General features: G+C 39.7%; 1 protein-coding gene across 6 annotated transcripts in view; it reads right to left on the bottom strand.

Moving 5' to 3' along the window:
• NCOA2 (nuclear receptor coactivator 2) overlaps window positions 1-19,766 on the bottom strand; it is a 197,703-nt gene that overhangs the window by 14,662 nt on the left and 163,275 nt on the right. For all 6 annotated transcript variants that reach the window (XM_082318150.1, XM_082318151.1, XM_082318149.1 and 3 more), the window contains 9 exons: window positions 17,365-17,575; window positions 14,001-14,210; window positions 11,762-11,977; window positions 10,993-11,122; window positions 7,809-7,974; window positions 5,561-5,839; window positions 4,638-4,715; window positions 3,845-4,082; window positions 2,022-2,199 (listed from right to left, as the gene is read on the bottom strand). In XM_082318150.1, the coding sequence (XP_082174276.1) occupies window positions 2,022-2,199; window positions 3,845-4,082; window positions 4,638-4,715; window positions 5,561-5,839; window positions 7,809-7,974; window positions 10,993-11,122; window positions 11,762-11,977; window positions 14,001-14,210; window positions 17,365-17,575 (1,706 nt within the window). The remainder of the gene's footprint in view (window positions 1-2,021; window positions 2,200-3,844; window positions 4,083-4,637; window positions 4,716-5,560; window positions 5,840-7,808; window positions 7,975-10,992; window positions 11,123-11,761; window positions 11,978-14,000; window positions 14,211-17,364; window positions 17,576-19,766) is intronic.

Genomic DNA, 19,766 nt, shown 5'->3' with positions numbered 1-19,766 from the left:
CGGGCTTTGTATGTATTTTAAGTATGTTTGGGAAAGTAATTTTTGGAGGGAAAGGAAAACCCCTTTTTCTCCCTCCAGTGTTAGCACAGGACAGGACTGCTGAGCTGATATTGGATCTGGTCTAATACACCTTCTTTTTGCAAAAGAGGCTATTTGCACATATGAATACCAGATTTGCACGTACAGTTATGGCAAGTGGGCTCACAAATATAGACATGCAATTGTGCAGAAATTCATTTACTACATCTTAGCATCAGGTTTTGAAAATGTGGCACTGTAAGAAACAACATAAAGTCTAAGACCATTACCCTCTATGTTGCTTTAAGGGCATTTCAGAACAACTTAAGGAGGATTAACTGTGAAAGATCTTATCCCAGATTTTATTCGAAGTCAGGTGCTTTCTGGATAGTATCTTCCTTCCCGTTATGTCAGAAGTCATATGAGAGACTTTTTTACATTTCCTAAAACACACTTCACTGTTTACATATCAGTCTTCTCTACTCTTTGAGCATAATCCAACAGTCAATGAAGGAATTATTACTGAAAATGTGTCTGTTTGGAGGATCTGCACTAGACTGAAACACTGTGGAAGGGCTGCCGCGTGTCGGATGGCACACAGTAACCACCTCTGTATCAATGGCGCTGACTTTTACTTCCCTGTGAAACACTACTCCCACAGCTGAGGACATCTTTCAGGGTTAACGCTCAACCTTGCACTTGGGTGCTCCATTAGGCTATTGCTGCGCACTGTGAGACTTGGTGGAGTGCAACGGCATTCTGGGCACAGGACCAAACTCAGAAAATCCCACCATTCTCTTCCTTCCAATTCCATGTCTTTTCAGGCCACCTAACCCCATTTTTAAGTTGTTATCTGGATGGCTGAAACAGTACACTACAGATCATTGTGAATACTCAGTGGCTTGTGTAAACGCATTTGACATGTCTCCACCATAAAGCTGCAGTTTAGCAAGCCAACCATTAGTCTTATCGAGCTGCCTCTGCTGCTGTTTCAGCAGAAGCCATGACAGCAGTAGCTATGCCTCCTGCAGATGCTTCAGGAAGACAGTGAGGAAGAGGCATGGACAAGGACGAGGATGAGAGATAAATCAGTTGCTTTAAGGGGAACTTGGATCAGCCTCGTCATGGAAATACTGTTTTTCTGGGTTTATTGAATCTTTGTCAACCAGTGGGAAAACGATTTGTTGCTGGGCTGGGATAGCAAGAGCAGCCTGAGAGCTTCAGGATGACAAAAGCACTGTGCTAGAGACAACTGCGTGCACCCCAGTGTCAAGTGATACAGGCTGTACACCAATCTGATAGCTCCTCCTCTCTTCCAGTGAAAAGCACAGATCGTTGCCATCTGGAAGCTCGTTGCTGCCTATTGATAGCATTCAACACCCAACCCGTTCAATGTGGACAGACTAATTATTAGAGCTGTGCCGACTGGGGCATGGGCCTCAGCTGAAAAGGTGACTGCATGCATGAGGCATGCTACAATGCTCTTGGAGAATGACAGTTGTATGCTGACCCCCAGTATGTGCAAGCACTAATGGATTGAACCTGGTTGCACTCCAGCGTTTAAAGTGGGAGGTGATACCAGTCACCGCAATTCCAGAGCAGCAGGAATGCATAGGCTCCGGCTCAGCTGATCCAGCCGTGTGGAAAGCAGTGTGGGAGCACATGAAAATCGTATGCAGAAGAAATACATCCACACAAATGTTAGGGGCTGGAGCTCACTGTGCAGCAGAGGTGCTTCTTAAGGACACACAGTGTTTTATCAGTTATCACAGGCAAAGCAATGCATTGTGTGGATGCAGGTCTTTTAGCTATGCACTCACTTTGCCTTGTATGAAGACAGAATTTAAACCAACTCGTCAAGCCAAATTGAAAAGAAATCTCTTTTAGGATAGATAGTTAACAACAAACAAATAAGCAAACAATTACATATAAACAACCCCATAAATAAGTATAGACCATAAGTGACCCCATTACTCTTCATTTTCATTTTGTTCGGGATTTACCTGTTTCCACCCATATTCCCTTGTGCCCACCCGTTCATCTCCGTAGAGGACTGATAGGCAGGATTCGCCTGAGACTGCTGAATCATGGGGCTTTGACTGTGAGCCAGTCTTGGGGACATCAGTGGACTCTGAGGAGTGGTGGCCCCTGTGAAGCCTGGATCAGGCTGCTGACTAATACCTGAAGAAGAAAATGAGAAATTTAGCCACTGTACATTCAAAGTTAAAACAAGCCAACAGCTCATACCTGCAGACGCATCTTTACACAGTCCTACTTATGTCATGTGGAACCTATAACCTCATGTCTTAATGTGGGATCTAGATTAAAAGCAAGACATCATCAACTAATACTTATGTATAACCTTAAAAAAGTCATTTTGCATAAGTACGTTGGCTACCTGTGTGTCCTAATCACACAAGCAGTCTCTCCTCTCTACAGACCAAACCAAAAACACTGGTGACTTTTTTTTTTTTCAGAAACTGCATTCAAAACAACAAATAAAACATTTTGCTTGTCTATAAATCCATTTTGGTGAAAGTTGTGCATGACTCATTTACTGCATGGCAACCCATTTTAACATTTAGGCTATAATTTTCAACTTTCTCTAAGGTTCCTAGAACCTTAGTATCTCTATTTCTGTGTCCTTGCAAAAAGAGGCAATGACATTTTATGCAAGCATTTAATGACTTTGTAAAATAATAATAAAAAAAAAATCCAGATGCAAAGAAAACCTCATTTAAGCTGTTATATGCCAATTGTGTGCAGAAATTTTGTTTTAAACCAAGTCATTTGGTCCTTTTTAAGTTCATCACGAACAGCATACTCAACAGAAACAAGCCACCCTTAATGCTGGCGTAAGAATCAGGTGGTATGAAACATATTGCTATATTCACTGTCTGCATGACTTAACTTCTTACTGGTGTAAATGATAACAGATCAATAAGAGTAGATAGCAAATTCAGAATTGGATGGACATAATTTGTTCTATCAGCAGAACTTGGATGCTACATATTATTTAATATACTTGTAATACAATTTATACAATACTTATAAATAAAGAAGCTGTATAACAATAACCATACGGAGGTCACTCCCCCATGCACCCCCAGAACAAAGCAGTATACAGCTTTGTAAAGCATACAAACAAAATGGTATTAGCTATCCTATTACACACAAGTTTAAGGACAGGGAAAGGAATACCTACTCTGAAACAAATTTTTATTTAAACTGAATAGTTAGTTGCTAATTTTACATTATAATGCATACACGAAGAATTATCTTTTTGGGGGAAGAATCTACCTGATACTTAAGCAATACCTCATTACCAAAACACAAAAAATCCCCACCAATATAAAAACGATTTGAAAGGATTATGTACAGCTTTGCTTCTGATAAAGCTTCTGGTCACCTTATGCTGTTTGCCAGCATCAGTTCATATCTTCTTCTTCATTTGCACTTTTTACTGTATATATTGGTTTGTTGAGTGTAGTCAAAATTCAGAGTCCATCAAGGCAATACATACACATATACACGTTCCTGTGTGCATACACATTTGTATGTGTTTATATGCATAGATATATGCAAACACGCACATCGCACTTCTGCTATTTTTCAAAAAAAGAGCAGTGCTCAGAGAATACATGGTGCTAGAGCTAGGACATTGGAAGGTACCATGTCGCATTTGAGGACTGCCAAGGGGCCTGAAGTTCCCATTGTTCCCAGGGAGCCAGGCAAGGGGCTGTGGGAGGGGGGCTTGGACCCAGCACTGGGGAGGACATGGGGGAGTAAGGACTGCGGAAATGCACTGGGGAGGGTGGAACAGTACCGTAGTTTGGAGGAAATGGAAACTGCTGTGCATTTGCCTGCGGGATCCGTGGATTGCTCATGGTTGCTGGTATTCCACCGGTGGCCACCATGCTGGGGGTCATGCTCAAGCCCTGCCCTCGCATCATCAGCGTCCGCTGCTGCACCTGCTGCTGCTGCTGCTGCATCTGCCGCTGCCGCAGGTGCTGGCTCAGGATCTCCCGCTGCCTCTGCGCCAGCATCTGCGCGTTGATAGGGCCCTGCAGGGAAAACCACCGCCACCTATCAATAACCCCTTCTAAGGCAACCTGACTAGTGGAGGCATCTCCACTGGAGCAATCTGGAAGATTCCAGCTCTTTTTTTCCCCCCACCACACAACTAACAATAACATTAAATGGGAGAAAATAATCCTATTAATAATTCTGCTGGAAAAGACTTCCAACAGTGCAAGAGTCAGTAACTGAAATAATACCAGTGTTTAATGTTGCAGCGATTTGTTATTGCAAATAGAGTAGCTCATTAAAATAACGCATCTTTAGGAAATGAGAAGCTTGGTTAAAAATGCAGTTATATCGTACCTCTAGTAAACAAACATCCACCCCATGTAAATATGGGCAAGGCTCTCAGAAATAAAACAGTAAAATACTTCTTATCATACAGACTGCATTATTTGTATTCAAGCTTTAGAATTTATTGTATGTATTTACCACATAGCATTACTACTGTATTTGGGGGGGGGGGGGGGGGGGAGGGGGGGAGAAAGAAGAAAACAAAGTGATTTTTTTTTTTTTTTTTAAAGTACTATTTCTCTCACCTGTGTTGGCACTCCGGGTCTCAAAGACAGATTCATATTGGAGACACTGCTGATCTGATTTATCAGTGGCTGCCGATTCTAAAGAAAAAAAAAAAACACAACACCAAAACCCAAAGTTTTTAGAAGGAAAACAAGAAAAGGGAAATTTTATATACATCTACTTCCCGATCACTTGGTTTGAGGACCTAGTTTTACATATTCAAGCAGGGACTAATTTTCCTGCTCAACTCCTATTATCATTCACAGAATCCTGTTTCTGAAGGAGATAATACACCATACAAATAACAACACAGGCATTAAGCTGTTTACCAAACGTGCTGCCTTTACAGTTCCTGTCCTTTTTGAGTTTGGGACTGGACTATTGAGGTTTACCCTGAATTAGACCCTATCCTGATGTTTGAAGGCAGAAATGATGTTTCCTCCTCCACTAGAAAAGCATTAGTATCTTATTTATAGTATTACAAACTTACCTATTTAAAAATGAACAAGAAACAACAACTTAAAATGATCCTCAAAAGTAGACCAAGGCCAAGGAAAAAAAAGGATGGAGGTAACAGGCAGCAATAAAAGCATTTAGATTGCTGGAAGAGTCATGATATAACAAACAAAAAAAGACTTTCTATAACAAAAGGCACCACTGTAGCCTTACTCAAAGAATTAGTGAGACCTAGGCTTAAATACTAGGCACATTCTTGCACAGTATTACGGAAAGAATAACGGAAAGATGCAAAAAAAGATCAAAACAGAGAATACGCAAGGTACCATCTCGGCAAACTCATTAGGGCTAGTGGTTTTAGTTTAAAAGTGGAATTGGGCTATAATAAAACAGGGTACACACTTAAGACCTGGTCTATTCGGAGCAAACTGACAGTCAGTAGGTGCCACCTGCACCAGTGTGAAACTGGGCACAGAAGGGGACATACCTGCTGTGCCTGGAGCCTGTGCTGCAGCTGGAGCCGCAGCTGGTTTGGCTGGTTCTGCACGATGCCGGTGGGCCGGAGGCCGGGCCGGGGCTGCATGCGCAGGGCTGCGTACCCCGGGCGCTGCCCCATGGCGTGGAAGCTGGGGTCCTGCAGGGGCGCGTAGCTGCCCTGCGCCATCTGAGCCTGCGCCGCGTACTGCTGGGAGAACACCGGAGCCTTCTGCTCCATCAGGATGCTCGACTCCTGGCTGGGGAAGGTCTCTGGGTCGACAGCTTGGCTCTGTGGAAATATGTGAACAATAGGAACAGTTGGTGGGACACAGCTTTTCACAGGATTATACAAGACTAATGCAGCCACCCTGCAAAACCAACCTTCTAGGCTGTGAATGTTTTTAAACAGAAAATCACATACATTTTCTTTACCTAAATATAAGACTTAAAATTAAACAGAACTGTATTTTTGAGTGTCAAAACTTATTAATGAAGAAAAAGTCCTCCTCTATTTTCTTTTTTTTTTCTTAAAACAAAGACCCACGATCTTTGTCATGTTCTTAACATAGCCATTGTAGGCATTGTATCATTCTGCTAATGAACAAACACCTGAAATGACAAATGCTATATGAAAATCTGTAAATGAAGCGTTGCCAGCATATTTTTGCCATTGAATCCAAGATAAATTAAAAGACGTTACAAATGAATAAGGATAAGAAAGTAGATTTTTATCAGTATCTTTAAACAAAATAATGACTTCAAATAAAGATGCCTGAAACTATTACAGAAGCTAATGTGAATAGAGTGCCTAATTCTTTCAGGACACTTTTGCACAAACCGATTATCCATTAGCATAAAAAAGCTAACACAATTCTAAACTCCATTCTAGATACTCCCTTAATATTTGCTCTAGCCAGAATAATTTTATAGCTTATTCCACACTGACCTTGGAAATCAAGTTAATCTAAATTTCAGTGCCCTCATGAAAGAAAGACTTTAAGCTCCTATAAAACATTTGATGGATATTTAAAAAACATGTTCTAAAATGCAACAGTTCTCTTATGTGCAAAATTCTTGAACTGTTTCCACTGATATATTCATTAAATAGAACACTATTTACCACTTAGTTTGAAATAAAACGTTATTCATATTTTTTTGGTGGTGGTATTCCAAAAGCTATGTTGTATTGCATGAAAGTTTCACACTGCAAAATTGAAGTTCACCAATAAATTATATCTCCAGCTTAACACCTCACTGAGTTCTGTGTTGTACCAAATAGGCCTGGAGATAGTTTTCTCATGTCCAGAGCAGGATTTCACTGATCCTATTTCATCTCTAAAATGCAGAGCTAGTTCAGAAGTTATGGTCAGGACACTGATGAGTGCTGGGAAATGAAATAGGTATTCTAGGCTTGTCTGAGAATATTAAATTATTACAGAGACATGTACAACTGTTTTTGGAAATACAATTTTGATGCCAGAGACATCAAGCGCTAACTCTTCCCCCCCAATTATTTTTTTTTTAACCACGCTTTTTTGCATCATGTAAGACTAAAATGGACAAGAACCAATGGGAAGCTAATAAAAAATACCTGTGGGGAAAAAGAACAGATGAAAAAGAACGGAACTGCAATCATGCTGCAAAGTTTAGGAAGCATGTTTGTAATTTAAAAAAAAAATTACCATTTTAAGTGCTTGGAATGAAATCAACTGCTTCAGATGAAAGTCGTCCCTTAACACACATTTATCAACTCAGGGAAAAACTACAGGTGAAATTACACATTACAGGGTTGCTCATCCAAAAGCTTGTTTTCCCCATCACACAGAGGTCTTGGTCTTGCTCCTCTGCTCCTACATCTTCATGTTCTTTTTTTCTTCTTTCCTGTACCCTGCTGCTGGCTGTGATCTTACCTTTCTCCCATACAGTTGTTCCTCTGAACACCAGATAAGCAGAAGCCTGTTAATTTTTTTGGTTTAGGGCAGGTTACTTGCATGAAGCGAAGTTGCTCAGCACAGGTTAGAAGAAGGAGAGCTAGGTGAGGGTGGCAGGGAAGAGGAAGGAAGACTAAACCTGGGGCTGAAGGAAGTTTTTCAGGTGACACTGAGCCGTTAGATGGACTCCCACCAAAATATGTAACTCCATCCTATCTTGCAAGAAGTGTTTTATAATCCCCTTCTTCAACACACATTTTACCTCCACCCTGAAAACATATCCTTTAAATGCAATACCAAAAACATGCAATGCAACGTCCAGTATACCTGGCTAACTAGTTCTGGTATTCCTAGAGCCCTGTCAATTTCCTCTAAACCATCAAAATTCCTTAATGCCATGTAAAGCTGATCCAGGAGAGCGCCCTCATCACTTGGTGACTCTGATGAAGGATGATTACACAAGAGATCATCTGGTGAGCTGCCAAACGGTTGCCTGTGAAAACATGAACACAGTGTTGGTAAACAGCTGCTGAAAAGCAAGAAATAATATCAGAGGATTAGTACTCAAATTGCACTACCAAGTGGAGACAGAAATTAATTACTGCCAATTTTGTTTAGAGAACTATTCTGGATCAAAGTTACGCTACTCAAAGAAATAACTAAATAGCGTGCTTAACGCCTGTCAAGACCCTACAAGCACGGTGTGTCCGACAAGCAAGCACGCACGCCAAAGGTACGCCCGAGTGCTGATTTCATATTACAGGGTCAACAGAGGAACACAGAAGTCAGTATAGAATATAGTCACTGAACACAGAAGGTTAAATAATTTTTTCACAATAATTTTAACTTCGAATTTTAGATGTTAGATTAAGTATACTATCACAAGTAGAAGAACTCATTTCCATAGACACTCCTCTTAACTGGTTTTCTATCAGACTAAGTAAGCTGAAGAGGTCACAGAGGGGTCCGAGGACTGTCTGAGCTTGCACAAACCGAACACCTGGAAGAGCTGGCCAGAAGCATGAGGGAGCAGGGAGAAAAGGACATTCTCCTTTTTGTTTGCAGCAAAACACTGCATCAGCTCAACCCATCTTATGGAATTGCACACTCGGGTACCAGTTTATGCACTTGGTTATGTGCCTCAGAAGGGTGTCAGCAAGAATTTGGATACTGTCAGGCAGAGTATGCTGGCTCTATAAATCCTGCATACCTCACCCCTGAATTTGTATGCAAAGCACACTGACAGTTACAAAGGCAGAATAAAGGTTTATTCCAAACCCAAAGGACAAAACTTACTGAGAAACAAACTAAATCTGAAATAATGCCTTATCTGCAGCCAAATGACATATTCTTGTTTTGCAGTTCACACACAAGCCCTACGTCACACACAATACTACAAGACTACAATAGAAAATATAAAGAGCAAAGCATTCTGCAGCAAGGAAGCAAGGGCAGCTACTACATGCACATGATGGCAGAATCTCATCCCAGATAATTACTCAGAGACAACAAAAGCTGTCACACATGGAGGGAGGAAACAGCGCTATATGTGAACCCATTTTACATGTCTGTTTGGAAAAACAAAGAAACATGTTTGTGTATTTAGTTTCCATAATGAGATATATGGTTGCCATGGAAGTCTAATCTCTATGTCAAAGCTAAGCAGAAGGAAAGAGCTGCACTGTCAGGCTATACACCTAAAATCCCAAAGGATGGCAAGCAGGAAAATTAACAAAAACATATTCTTTTTAATTAGATCCCAGACTGTAAAAAATAAAAATAAGTATATATATGATGTACCTTGAAAACATCGCAAAGTATTATTCAATCTCATATACAGAGAAGTTTCTATAACTCTTGCAGATGGAATTATAAATTGGTAAAAGGGAATAGCAAAAAAAAAAAAAAAAATCATTGGAATCAAATTGCTTGCAAACTTTAAAGGTGACTTATAAGAAGGCATCTATGATCTGGAAAAAATCGATGGGGCTAGCCAAAAAACTTCCCTCAAATTGTAAATGGGCATGATTATATATGGTAAGAAAAAGTTTAAACCATTTGTCAAATTTTGTATGTTAAACAACGACAATTACTTTGTTTTTTTCCCCATTTCTTCTATATACCGCAATGATAACGTTTAACTTTTCTCTAAAATAATTATTTTTACTCACAATTTAACTTTTATAAAATTTAATATGATAGTAATCAGATTATAAAAATACAAATCCCAGGGATTATTAAAATAAGAAATGGCAGCACCAAACAATTCATCATCTCTGGGTGTAAATGATCAAAATATGATTACTTTCTGATGCAACGCAATGGGAATTTTTTTCACCATCTTCAGCTACAAGGAAATTATGAGAAATGCAAAGGTAACAAGATGGAAGAATCATCTGCCTGGTTTGCTGACACGGCCCTGTATTTTATTTTACAGTGTCATTTTTTAGGTGAATAACTAAGTTATGCAAGCAGTGCTTTTGGCATATGGACACCTTAACTAGGGGAGAATTAGCACCAGAAAACATCTTGAAAAGCATGAAAAAGTTAGAAAAGTAGCAGAGAAAATGCCATGCTTAAATTTACAGATAATATTTTTGGACTTCCTTTCATAATGAAAATTAAGAGAATGTAGTCAGAAGATTAATCTTTCTTCACACTTTTTTCCAACTGCTTCCTCTTCATTTTCTTTTCAGCAGTCCTCCCATTTGCTACTGAAAAATGTCCCAACTCATGCAATTCAAAATATTTCAACATTTCTCCTTTATCTGTCCATTTTGTATCACTTATACAGTCCACATATATATAGCGTCTCTAATTTAAGTGGCAAACTTTTTGGAGAAGACATGCTTTTTTTTTTAAAGAAGTGTAAATTGCTTTTCATAGTTATGGCATTATTTAAAAGTCTTAATAATGAACAAAGTTAATATATTACATATGAGTTAATAACTTGTGATCAAACTGGTTCTGGATACCCGAGAAGGAGCTGACTTCAGGAAAGAGGCAGCCTCCGTTTCACTTCATCTTTCCTTCCTCGCCTTTTACAGAATTCAGGTCAATTAAAAAAACGCAAACAAACCAAAAATTAATGATGTCCTGCACTACTTAAACTGCTACCCCGTTGCAGGAAAAGACAGCTATGTTATGACTACAAAGGCTCTGGCATTTTTCCACATTTAGTGTTAAGTGTAATTGTTAACAATAAAACCAGCAAAACCAGACAGAATCATGCTCATATTAAAGCTCGAGAGGTGAAAATGGTGCAACTACCCAAAGCACTGGCAGCATGCACTACGATACAGAACTTCCAATTCTTCCAACACATTAAATGGCAAAGAGAGCATTTCTAAGTAGTACTGGAACATGTATACATTGCACGAGTATAAAATACTACAAGCATTAAATTGATATACATTTGGTGAGTATTTTATGCAGGGCTTTGTTTCCATGAAGCGTATAAAATACGAGCCTGTAAAATCTCTCCATGTGTTGATGCGACAGTAGGACTCACCTGTTCTGACTACCAAAAGTTGCCTGTTCTATAGGCAAGATGCTGTCTGGCCATGGTGCAGTCTGATTTGGAGGTGCCTGCTGTTGACTATACTGAGGTCCTCCTATGTTCATCTCCAATTCGGATGGCCCTAATCAAGGAAAAATGACCACACAGCTTTTGTGAAAAGAATCTACTTTTATGTTAATACTTTCCACTGAATTATCTATGTTACAGTAAAAGCAAACAAAAACATTAGACTTCAGTAACATTACACTTGAAAGGATCATTTTTTTTGTTAAAATTGCTTTTAAAATTTAAGAAAATAACATGAGAACTCGAAAGTGGTTCAAAACCACAAAACAGCACATACAACACCATAGATGCAAAAAATTAGTAAGATAAGCATAAAAAAAGACAGCATATAGAGCCAATATAATAATGTACCTGCTTTAAAAGTGACTAAGAACAATGATAATGTTCCTAGCATTTCCTCTTAAAAACCCCCACGGGCTTTAATAAACAAGAGCAACTTCATATCCTCTTTCTCTGGCCACACCACTGTGGAGCTACAGAGTAGCAAGAATTGTTCATATCACTATATGCATTAAAAGTTCATGCTTTACACGCCTTCCTTCCCACTTCCACTGTGGAACATGGTTCTCATCAGATCTATAATTGAAGTGAGTCTTTTTTTTCTTTTTTGTTTTTTTTTTTTTTTTTTTTCTGCTTCAACTTTGACACCCCAGCGTATGCCAAAAAGCACAACTCCACACGCGCCCTGACTTACCCATATTCATGACCTGAGATGGAAGCATCTGCCTTGGGCCAGGCTGGTTGCTGGGTCTCAAAGGGATGCTGGCCGTGGGGTTGCGGATCATGCCCGCTTGCACCGGCCTGTTCATGGCACTAGCCGTGGGTGCACAGGTCACCCTCACAGCAGGAGCCTGGCTTCCCCAATCTCCAGATGTCATGGCAGGGCGAGGGGCATTGCCACCGATCATTCCTGCACAAAAGCCAAAGAGACTTAGGTACCGGCACATGATTCAGAACAGCTTTAGCATTACAACTGCCTGATGAGCTACATTTTTAGCGATAAAAATGCAGTAGTTTTCAAAGCACACTGTACCACAACTGCCCGTCCAGATGTGCAAAGCTACAGAATGATGCCTTATGCTGCTTAGTCAAGGGACTGGAGATTATTATGCATTTTACATGAGGAAGATCCTTTTATCATTTCCGAAATGCTGTTCAGAGTAAGTGTTCCCACATGTAGTCCGCAACAGGTGCCGAGGGTGTGTGGATAGCCCTAACTTCCTTCCTCAGGAAATGAATCACGTTTGCTGATGTGTGTGTCAGTGTTTTACTTTCCAAGTGCTAAGTGAGAATGAAGATTTGAGTAACAACATGTTATCACTACACACGCTTACAAATTAGGATTAAATTTAAATTCACATTCTGCAAACATCTTTTGGCAAGTCCTTTCATTCAGAACCTAGAGCCTTCTTAGCTTCAAGGCTCACCCAGATAATTTCACACCAATATACAGTGCAGGGAAATTACTCACAGGAACTTTCCGATAGATGCTGAAGTTCATTACCGTTATTTTAGGGGAAGTCCTCCTACATCTACTGTAAACAACTGATACAGTTTATTTACACTTGGAATATATAGAGTACTACACTCTGACAGTAGCCAAAAAAACCCAACCAAACCCCAACACGAAAACCCCCCCAAACCCAAAGATGTGCATTCACAGTATTTATACATTTCAATTTTATACAGTCAAGAGAGCAGATAAAAACACTGATTTCAGATTGGACTACTGGTCTCTCCGGTTGCATTTTGCAACATCCTTAAATGAATACTAAAAGCCACACAAATAATTATTACTCGTCTGTTCTATTATTTGGTGATATATAACCAAGGAGAAAAACACTCTGAAGAGGGTCATTGTTTCGGCTGCTGTACAAAACTTGCTTCAGTGTTACATCCTCAGGTTTGTTCTATTTGTGTACACATTCTATCAGCTGAAATATGTGGTGTGCTAGAGCAAATGGCAGGAACACAGATAATACTCTCTAACTTGTATACATAAGACGAATAACATCCTCTAGTATGTATACAGAACATGAAAGTAATAGGACACTTGAAAGACTACAAGTTGACCTCTAAACTGCTTAAATAGGATATTTCAGTGTCTGGCAGCATGTCTTTTGTAATACTGATGCAAACTAAATATAAAATTTTGACAGTGAATATAGCCAGCTGAAAGGACTTACAATACCCATTTAGTTACTCAGAGTTCTTAGTGGTTGTTGCACACTTGGACAGTCTCAGACTACGTACTAGTTGAAATAAGTCAGTCGGCCAGACTTTTCTTGTGAAACCCCCTGTGGTATCTTTGTACAGTATTAGGGCAACATGAAGAAATCAATGTACCCCAGATCAGGCATAACCCATGACAAGACGCAATACCACTGCAACACCTGGTGGTTCCCAAAAAGTTTATGTTTCAGAAAAGGATGAAAACATTAGCATTTCTTTAATTTAAAATGAGGACCAAGGCTAATAAATAAAAGATAACCAAGGGCAAAGCCAAGGTCTGTAGAGATACATGTCATAAAGGCAACAGTATTGCCCACAATTTTGTTTTGAAAGAACTACCTCTACACAGAAGTGGTTCATTTATTTGCTTTTTTGAGGCAGAAAAATTGGATCTTTACCTATCTAAGCCTCAGCTGAATCTGGAACATTGATGTGAACAGACTAACTGCCAATACAATGTGTTCATCTAGAAGTTTTCAGGTAGGTGAAAAGCAGTGCATGAAGAGCAGGACTAAAAATATGCAGAAACAGAAGTTCAAAACATATATGCCAATACATAACAGCCCACGAAACACGATTTTTTCCCAGACTTTTTGGAAAGTCCTTATAATAACCTGTACTTCTAATAACCCCGACATTACGTTACACATGCAGTATAGTCTGTCTCAAGTATATTTAAAAAACATGGAAAGTCATCTTACCTGTGCTACTGTTGCCTAAAGTTCCTTGACTTCCTATCATCCCTTCATTCCTGCCCATCAGTCCCGGCTGAGGTATCACTGAATAGGGGCTACTCGTTCTTATGGGTGGGAAAGTTCCTGCACCTGTTGGGTTCTGCAGTGTGATGTCAAGTGGTAAATTCTGGTTTGGTAATAACCTGCCCAGTTGCCCTGCTCGTGGGTTATTAAAAGCTAGACAGGAGGAGCAAAGAAAAAAGCAAAGTTACAAGAATGGAAACTTTACTTGTTAAAAAAAAAAAAAAAAAACAACAGAACCCAAACACACTTTAAGCTCTTGGGCTGAGCTATTTAGTGCTGCATAATTTACCCACTCCGTATCTGTCTGAGAAACATCCCTTCTTGACATTTTTATGTAAATTTCAAAATGGAACATTCTGACACTAAAACAGATAATGTGTATATTTTTAAAACTTTAAATGATGCAATTTAACTGACAGAAGAGCCACTACAACAAAATATACCACTATGTGATGTGCATACTACTGCCAATTAATCTTATACCTAGCAAACTGTAATTGCATGCAGATGTCATCCTGAGGCAGATTGTTAGGAATTATCTCGGTTTTGAAAGTTTTCCAGCATAAGCTGTGCCCCTGAAGAAGTTACCAAAATTAAGGATAGATTGAGTCTATATTGGATCCTGTAGCCCCATTTCTACAATTCCTTTTTTTTTTTTTTTTTTTTTTTTTTTACATTTTTTGTCATTAATAAAAATAAATACTTCCATGATTCAGCAACAACAAATAAGCGGTCCAGAATTAGAGATGTGCCAACATAACATTCTGGTAAACAGAACCATGCTTGATGATTACTGTCACCTTTATATGACTGTTTTCTTCTGTTGAGGTGTTTTGTGCTCTTAAAATCAGGCTCTGCAAAGAAAACTGCAGACTGTCTCAGAAAAGCGAGCTTCAAACCTTGACCGGCAAGCATCTGGCTCAGCTGGTGTTTGGGCAATGTTCCAATGCATGAAAACATCCCCTATGTGCACAACTAGTTCTCAAACATGAATCAAACACTGACCTTGTGCCTCTGATTCCATTTCCAATCATACCAACAAAATACATACAAATAAATTAACCATTTTTGTGAAATTATTATTTGCAATACTTCCTGATAGCTTCCCCTAGAAGAGTCTCTGATATAATGGCATCCTTAAAGCAACTTCTGCATTTTTATATTCATCACATTACAAAGAAGTTAAAGAACTTCTTTTTTATTTTAGATCAAAGTAGTGATACTTTTGAATTTGAGAACTTAGATGAGGTTTATTAAGCTTGTTAAAAAGTACAGAAACATCGTATTACAAAGGTCTCTGATTTTTCTTCTTATTTTATAAAACCAGACTACAGGAATTCATTGTATTTATTTATTTTTTTAATATAAGTTCTCTGCCAGGTAAATTTGGTTATATGCATGTATAGGAAATACATCACATCACGTACACCTAATTCCTAACCATGAGATCAAGATTTTATCTTGACTGTCTGTTCAAACAAGCAAACAAAACCTACTTATGAGACAAAAATGACCTTCCCAAGCTTAGGGGCATCATAAAGTCTATGGATTGAACAAAAAACAAACTTCAGTGACAGTTTCAGAACTGTTTGCCCCAGAAGTTTGAAGAATCACATAGATGAGTAAGTCATTACGTGGGTAGCTTTGCCAGCACCCACTGATCCTACAAAAAGGAAAGCTGGAAATGCAGCACAAACTAACACCACAGTTGATGAGATGTGATGATGCTCAGATCACATATTCTACTCTTGGTCAGGATGCGACTGAAGGAGGCTCCCTGTCCCCCTTGCAACAAATTCTAGCAATTTGGCAAATCTAGCAGCTTTCAAGTCTTATAATTTTTTTTAAACAGATTCTTTTCATGTAAAACCTGTAAAATGAAAGCTGGTTATTTCTTCAGAAAAAAAAAATTTAAAAACCTGAAACCTCTTTTGGAATTGTGTAAGATTTGACATTCATTCTACATTGCTTTTCTGTGAGCATATGAGAAGCCACTCACTATTTCTGTGCACCTGTTTTCTGTATGCTCTTCTACTGAAAACAAGGCAGAAGTTCCCTAGGGGAATCAGGCACAGACACAAGACTGAGCTGGGGGAAAAGGTTTTAGGGTTTTAATTTACATGGGAAACAGGATGCTGCTTTTACAGAACTGCTGCTAACCACTAAGACACTCTCATTTACAATCATACTGTTACTGTACTGCCAGTAGCTTTGAAAGCAGATTTAAAGCCAGGTTAACTCTGGAAAGCCAAAAGGCTACAGTGAAAGAAACCATCAGACCTTGCTTCAGAAGGAATACGCTAAAGATTTCAGATGTGCAGAGATATCCTTCTGACTTATGCGCTGCTGCTGTTAGTAACCCCATACTTACAAAAATGAGTACATTAAATCCAATCATCTTTCTCTGAGCAATGCTGATAACAAATGATAATTTAAGGATCTGTAGTGGTTCTGATATGAATTTAAACGTTAATATTTATTATTAATAGTAATATTAATATTCATGTAAACATTTTAAGTAATTTGAGTTCATTTGAAAGTGGCACAGTGTTATTTTAATATCATCAGAATGGCTAAAAATATTATCTAAGCTCTATGTTTTATTAAAAAAACACCAGTGTACATATAAGGAAGTAAATAGATGCTGCCATCCCAGTCAACAGGAGAAAAAAATGAAGCAGTGGCTTTTTATGCTATTTTCTTCAACATTCGTAGCCGATGAGACTCCTGTCTTGCTTGCTTTCCATTATTCTGTGGTGGTAGACCAACATTTCAACACTGATTTGTAAGTTAATTAATAAAGTTAAGGAACACTGTCAGCTGGAAGGGACTCAATTAAAAGCCACAATTTCAAACTGGCATTCCTCTTAATCATACAGCTTTCTATTAATCTTGTGGTTTTAGAAGACGACTCTCCTTCACGCTTAGAAAAGCCTATCTCGTCCCATTTACTGAAAGAGCTGCTGGAAAGGAGTGATGTGCGTCAGAACAAAATGCACGTGCTCTCCATGCCAAAGTCCCCACAACAGCAGCATCACCTCTAACTACAGCAGGGGACGTTTCATTATTTTGAGGGTACCCCTTAAAACTCCTCAGAGGGCACGGGCTTCCAGGGTGCTGAGTGAATTAGACATAACCTTCACATGTCTTTCGAAATGGGACGACCGCAGATGGCGCTATGTCATCACGCAAGACCAGACCAGGACCAGGAGCTGCCCAGTTCCTCCCCGGCCAGCCCAGGGGCACCACGACCACCACTTTGGGGGTTCGCAAGCTTTGCCTACACGCGCGCAGAAGGCAGACTCACTGCTCTGTGAAATCCTCATTGCTGGTTTCTGGGTGGCCACAGCCGTGCCGGGGCTGCTGTCACTGGTGAGCTGCATGAGGTCATTGATGATGGCTTGCTTGTCGACCGAGCCTGCTGGCGCGCCTGGGCGGCTATCTGGGAAAAGCTGCGGTAACTGGCTGTTCTGCAGGTCATCCAGAATCTCCTCCAAGTTATCCAATTCACTGCCTGGCTGCAATAAAAAAAAAAAAAAAAAAAAAAAAAAAACACAAACCCACAGTACACATCGCTGCTCGCCTGCTGTCGGCGTCCTGCTCACACCAAGCCAGGCAGCCCGCAACTGTTAACGCCTTGCACCGGCTTCGGATGCTTCCTGCGAGAAGCCCGATGTGGAGGAAGCTCACAAAGCTGTCAAAAAGGCAGGCTTCCCAGGGCTCCTCTGCCTTGCATTTGTAGAGCCTGGTGTGGCACTGGCACCCCTTCAAAACCCCAGCATCGGGACGTACAAACAGCCACACGATCTGTACCTCGGGCAAAGGGGAGATTCTCCCTGTGCACTCTGTGACCGGTGCAGACAGCAGGGATAATTTGGCAGGGGAAGAGATCCAACAGTGGTGAAGATGGGGGTTTATGTAGGTATAACCAATATTCCTTTCAGTACAGTCATATTTCTAGTCTCTTTATGACTTGATTAAAAGCATACAATGGAAAAGTTGCTTCATGGCTAAAACAATTCCCCATATGCATATTCTTTGTTACATTCAAAACCTTAACACTGAATAACTCTATATAAGTTAACTGGCAAGCAAAACACATTTCAGTGAAGTTCTATAAATGAAAACCTGTCAACTAGTTACTAGATTTAGGAATTTATTTTGCTTACAACTTCCCAAATCAGTGAAAATGACTTCTCTGCAATAAGAAAAAAAAGAGAAATCTAGTTACATTCAATTCAGTAGAAACTTACCATGAAATAAAGATGGGAAAAAAATTAAGTTCATCCTATACTAACATAAATACGGAGCTGCACGTTTTTCTTAAAAATGTTGATTTTCACCAGTATTTTTTTTTGATCTGTCTATAAACCCTCAGAATTAAAATCTTTGGAAATTTGGAAATTATTACAACTATATTCTCCACTCCTAAACCGTTAAATAGGGTAAAACTCTTTTGGGTAATAATTACCAACAGGCAGTCCAGTCTCAGTTACACCAAGTTGCACAGGAAACATTTCATGACAGTATTTATAACAAAAACCTACTCAAAATCAGCGCCTTCATTAGGAAATGTGCAACGACAGAAGAGAGGCGGAGAGTGAGCAGCCAGCCGTGAAGGATGGGGAACCGAGAAATACCACCACAAACATGCACACAACTGAAATACAATTCTTCCTGTTCTTTTTTTGTCCTACCATCGCATTGCGAACTTGTTGCTTATTGAGAGCGAGCTTACGCCGCAGATCACAGGATAATGTAGAAACAACTGAGATGGCTTTAAACTACCTACCGAGGCGCTCTCAGCCTAGCTAGGAAGTGCTGCACATTAGTCCGTACTAAACTCCTGCTGCCACAGCTAACCTGCTCCTAGGAAGCCCAGCTACTTTATTCAAAGGTGGATAAGATGCCTCGAGGTTACACCTCTACATACCCTTTTTGGATAACTGGCCGCAGATAAACACGGTATTACTCTTCACTCCTTCCACATCACCTCCTAATCTTACAGATCAGAATATACGGTGCAAAAGAGGAAAGTGTTTACTCTGTTAAAAGGCATCATGTGGGTGACTTGCAGACTGGTGTTATTGGCAAAATGGTAGGAAATCACAGAATCAGAGGACTGGAAGAAATTTAAAGCCTCGAGGCAAAATCAGTGTATGCCATTCCCTACAGAAGTTCATATAGTCTCTTGTTAAAGACATCCAGTGACAGAAAATCCACAGCTTCCCCAGGGAATTGGTTTCAGCACTCTGCTATTCTTACTACTCGTTTTTTTCCCCCAGTGTCAATGCAAAATCTCCCTCACTGAAATTTAGGCCCTTCCTTCCTGCCGTATTTTGAATCTCGAGAACAAATTGCATTCCCCTTTCTTTTTCTAACCTTTTCTGTATTAGAAAGTATGTGCCTTTTTGGGTTTTAAGCTGAAGTTAATAAGCAATCTCCACTTGTTGAATTTTCTTCAGCACATAACCTGTTTTCTACACCTCCCATTACTCTTGTTGCTCCTGTGGACTGTCTTCAGTTGATCCACACTTTTGCTGAAGTGCTGTGTCCAGAACAGGACTTAAGATGAAGCCTTACAACTGCTGAGTAAAGCAGAAAATTTACTCTACACATAGTACGCTCTGATGGCACGTTCCAGTAAAAGCCTGTGATTTTTTTAATTACCTGACATTACTGACTCTCACTCATCTTGTGCTCACTGTG

Source organism: Platalea leucorodia, assembly GCF_965183815.1.
Source record: "Platalea leucorodia genome assembly, chromosome: 1".
NCBI classification, from domain to species: Eukaryota; Metazoa; Chordata; class Aves; order Pelecaniformes; family Threskiornithidae; genus Platalea; species Platalea leucorodia.
Note: the sequence above shows the minus strand (reverse complement) of the source record. Positions and strands in the feature narration are given on the sequence as shown.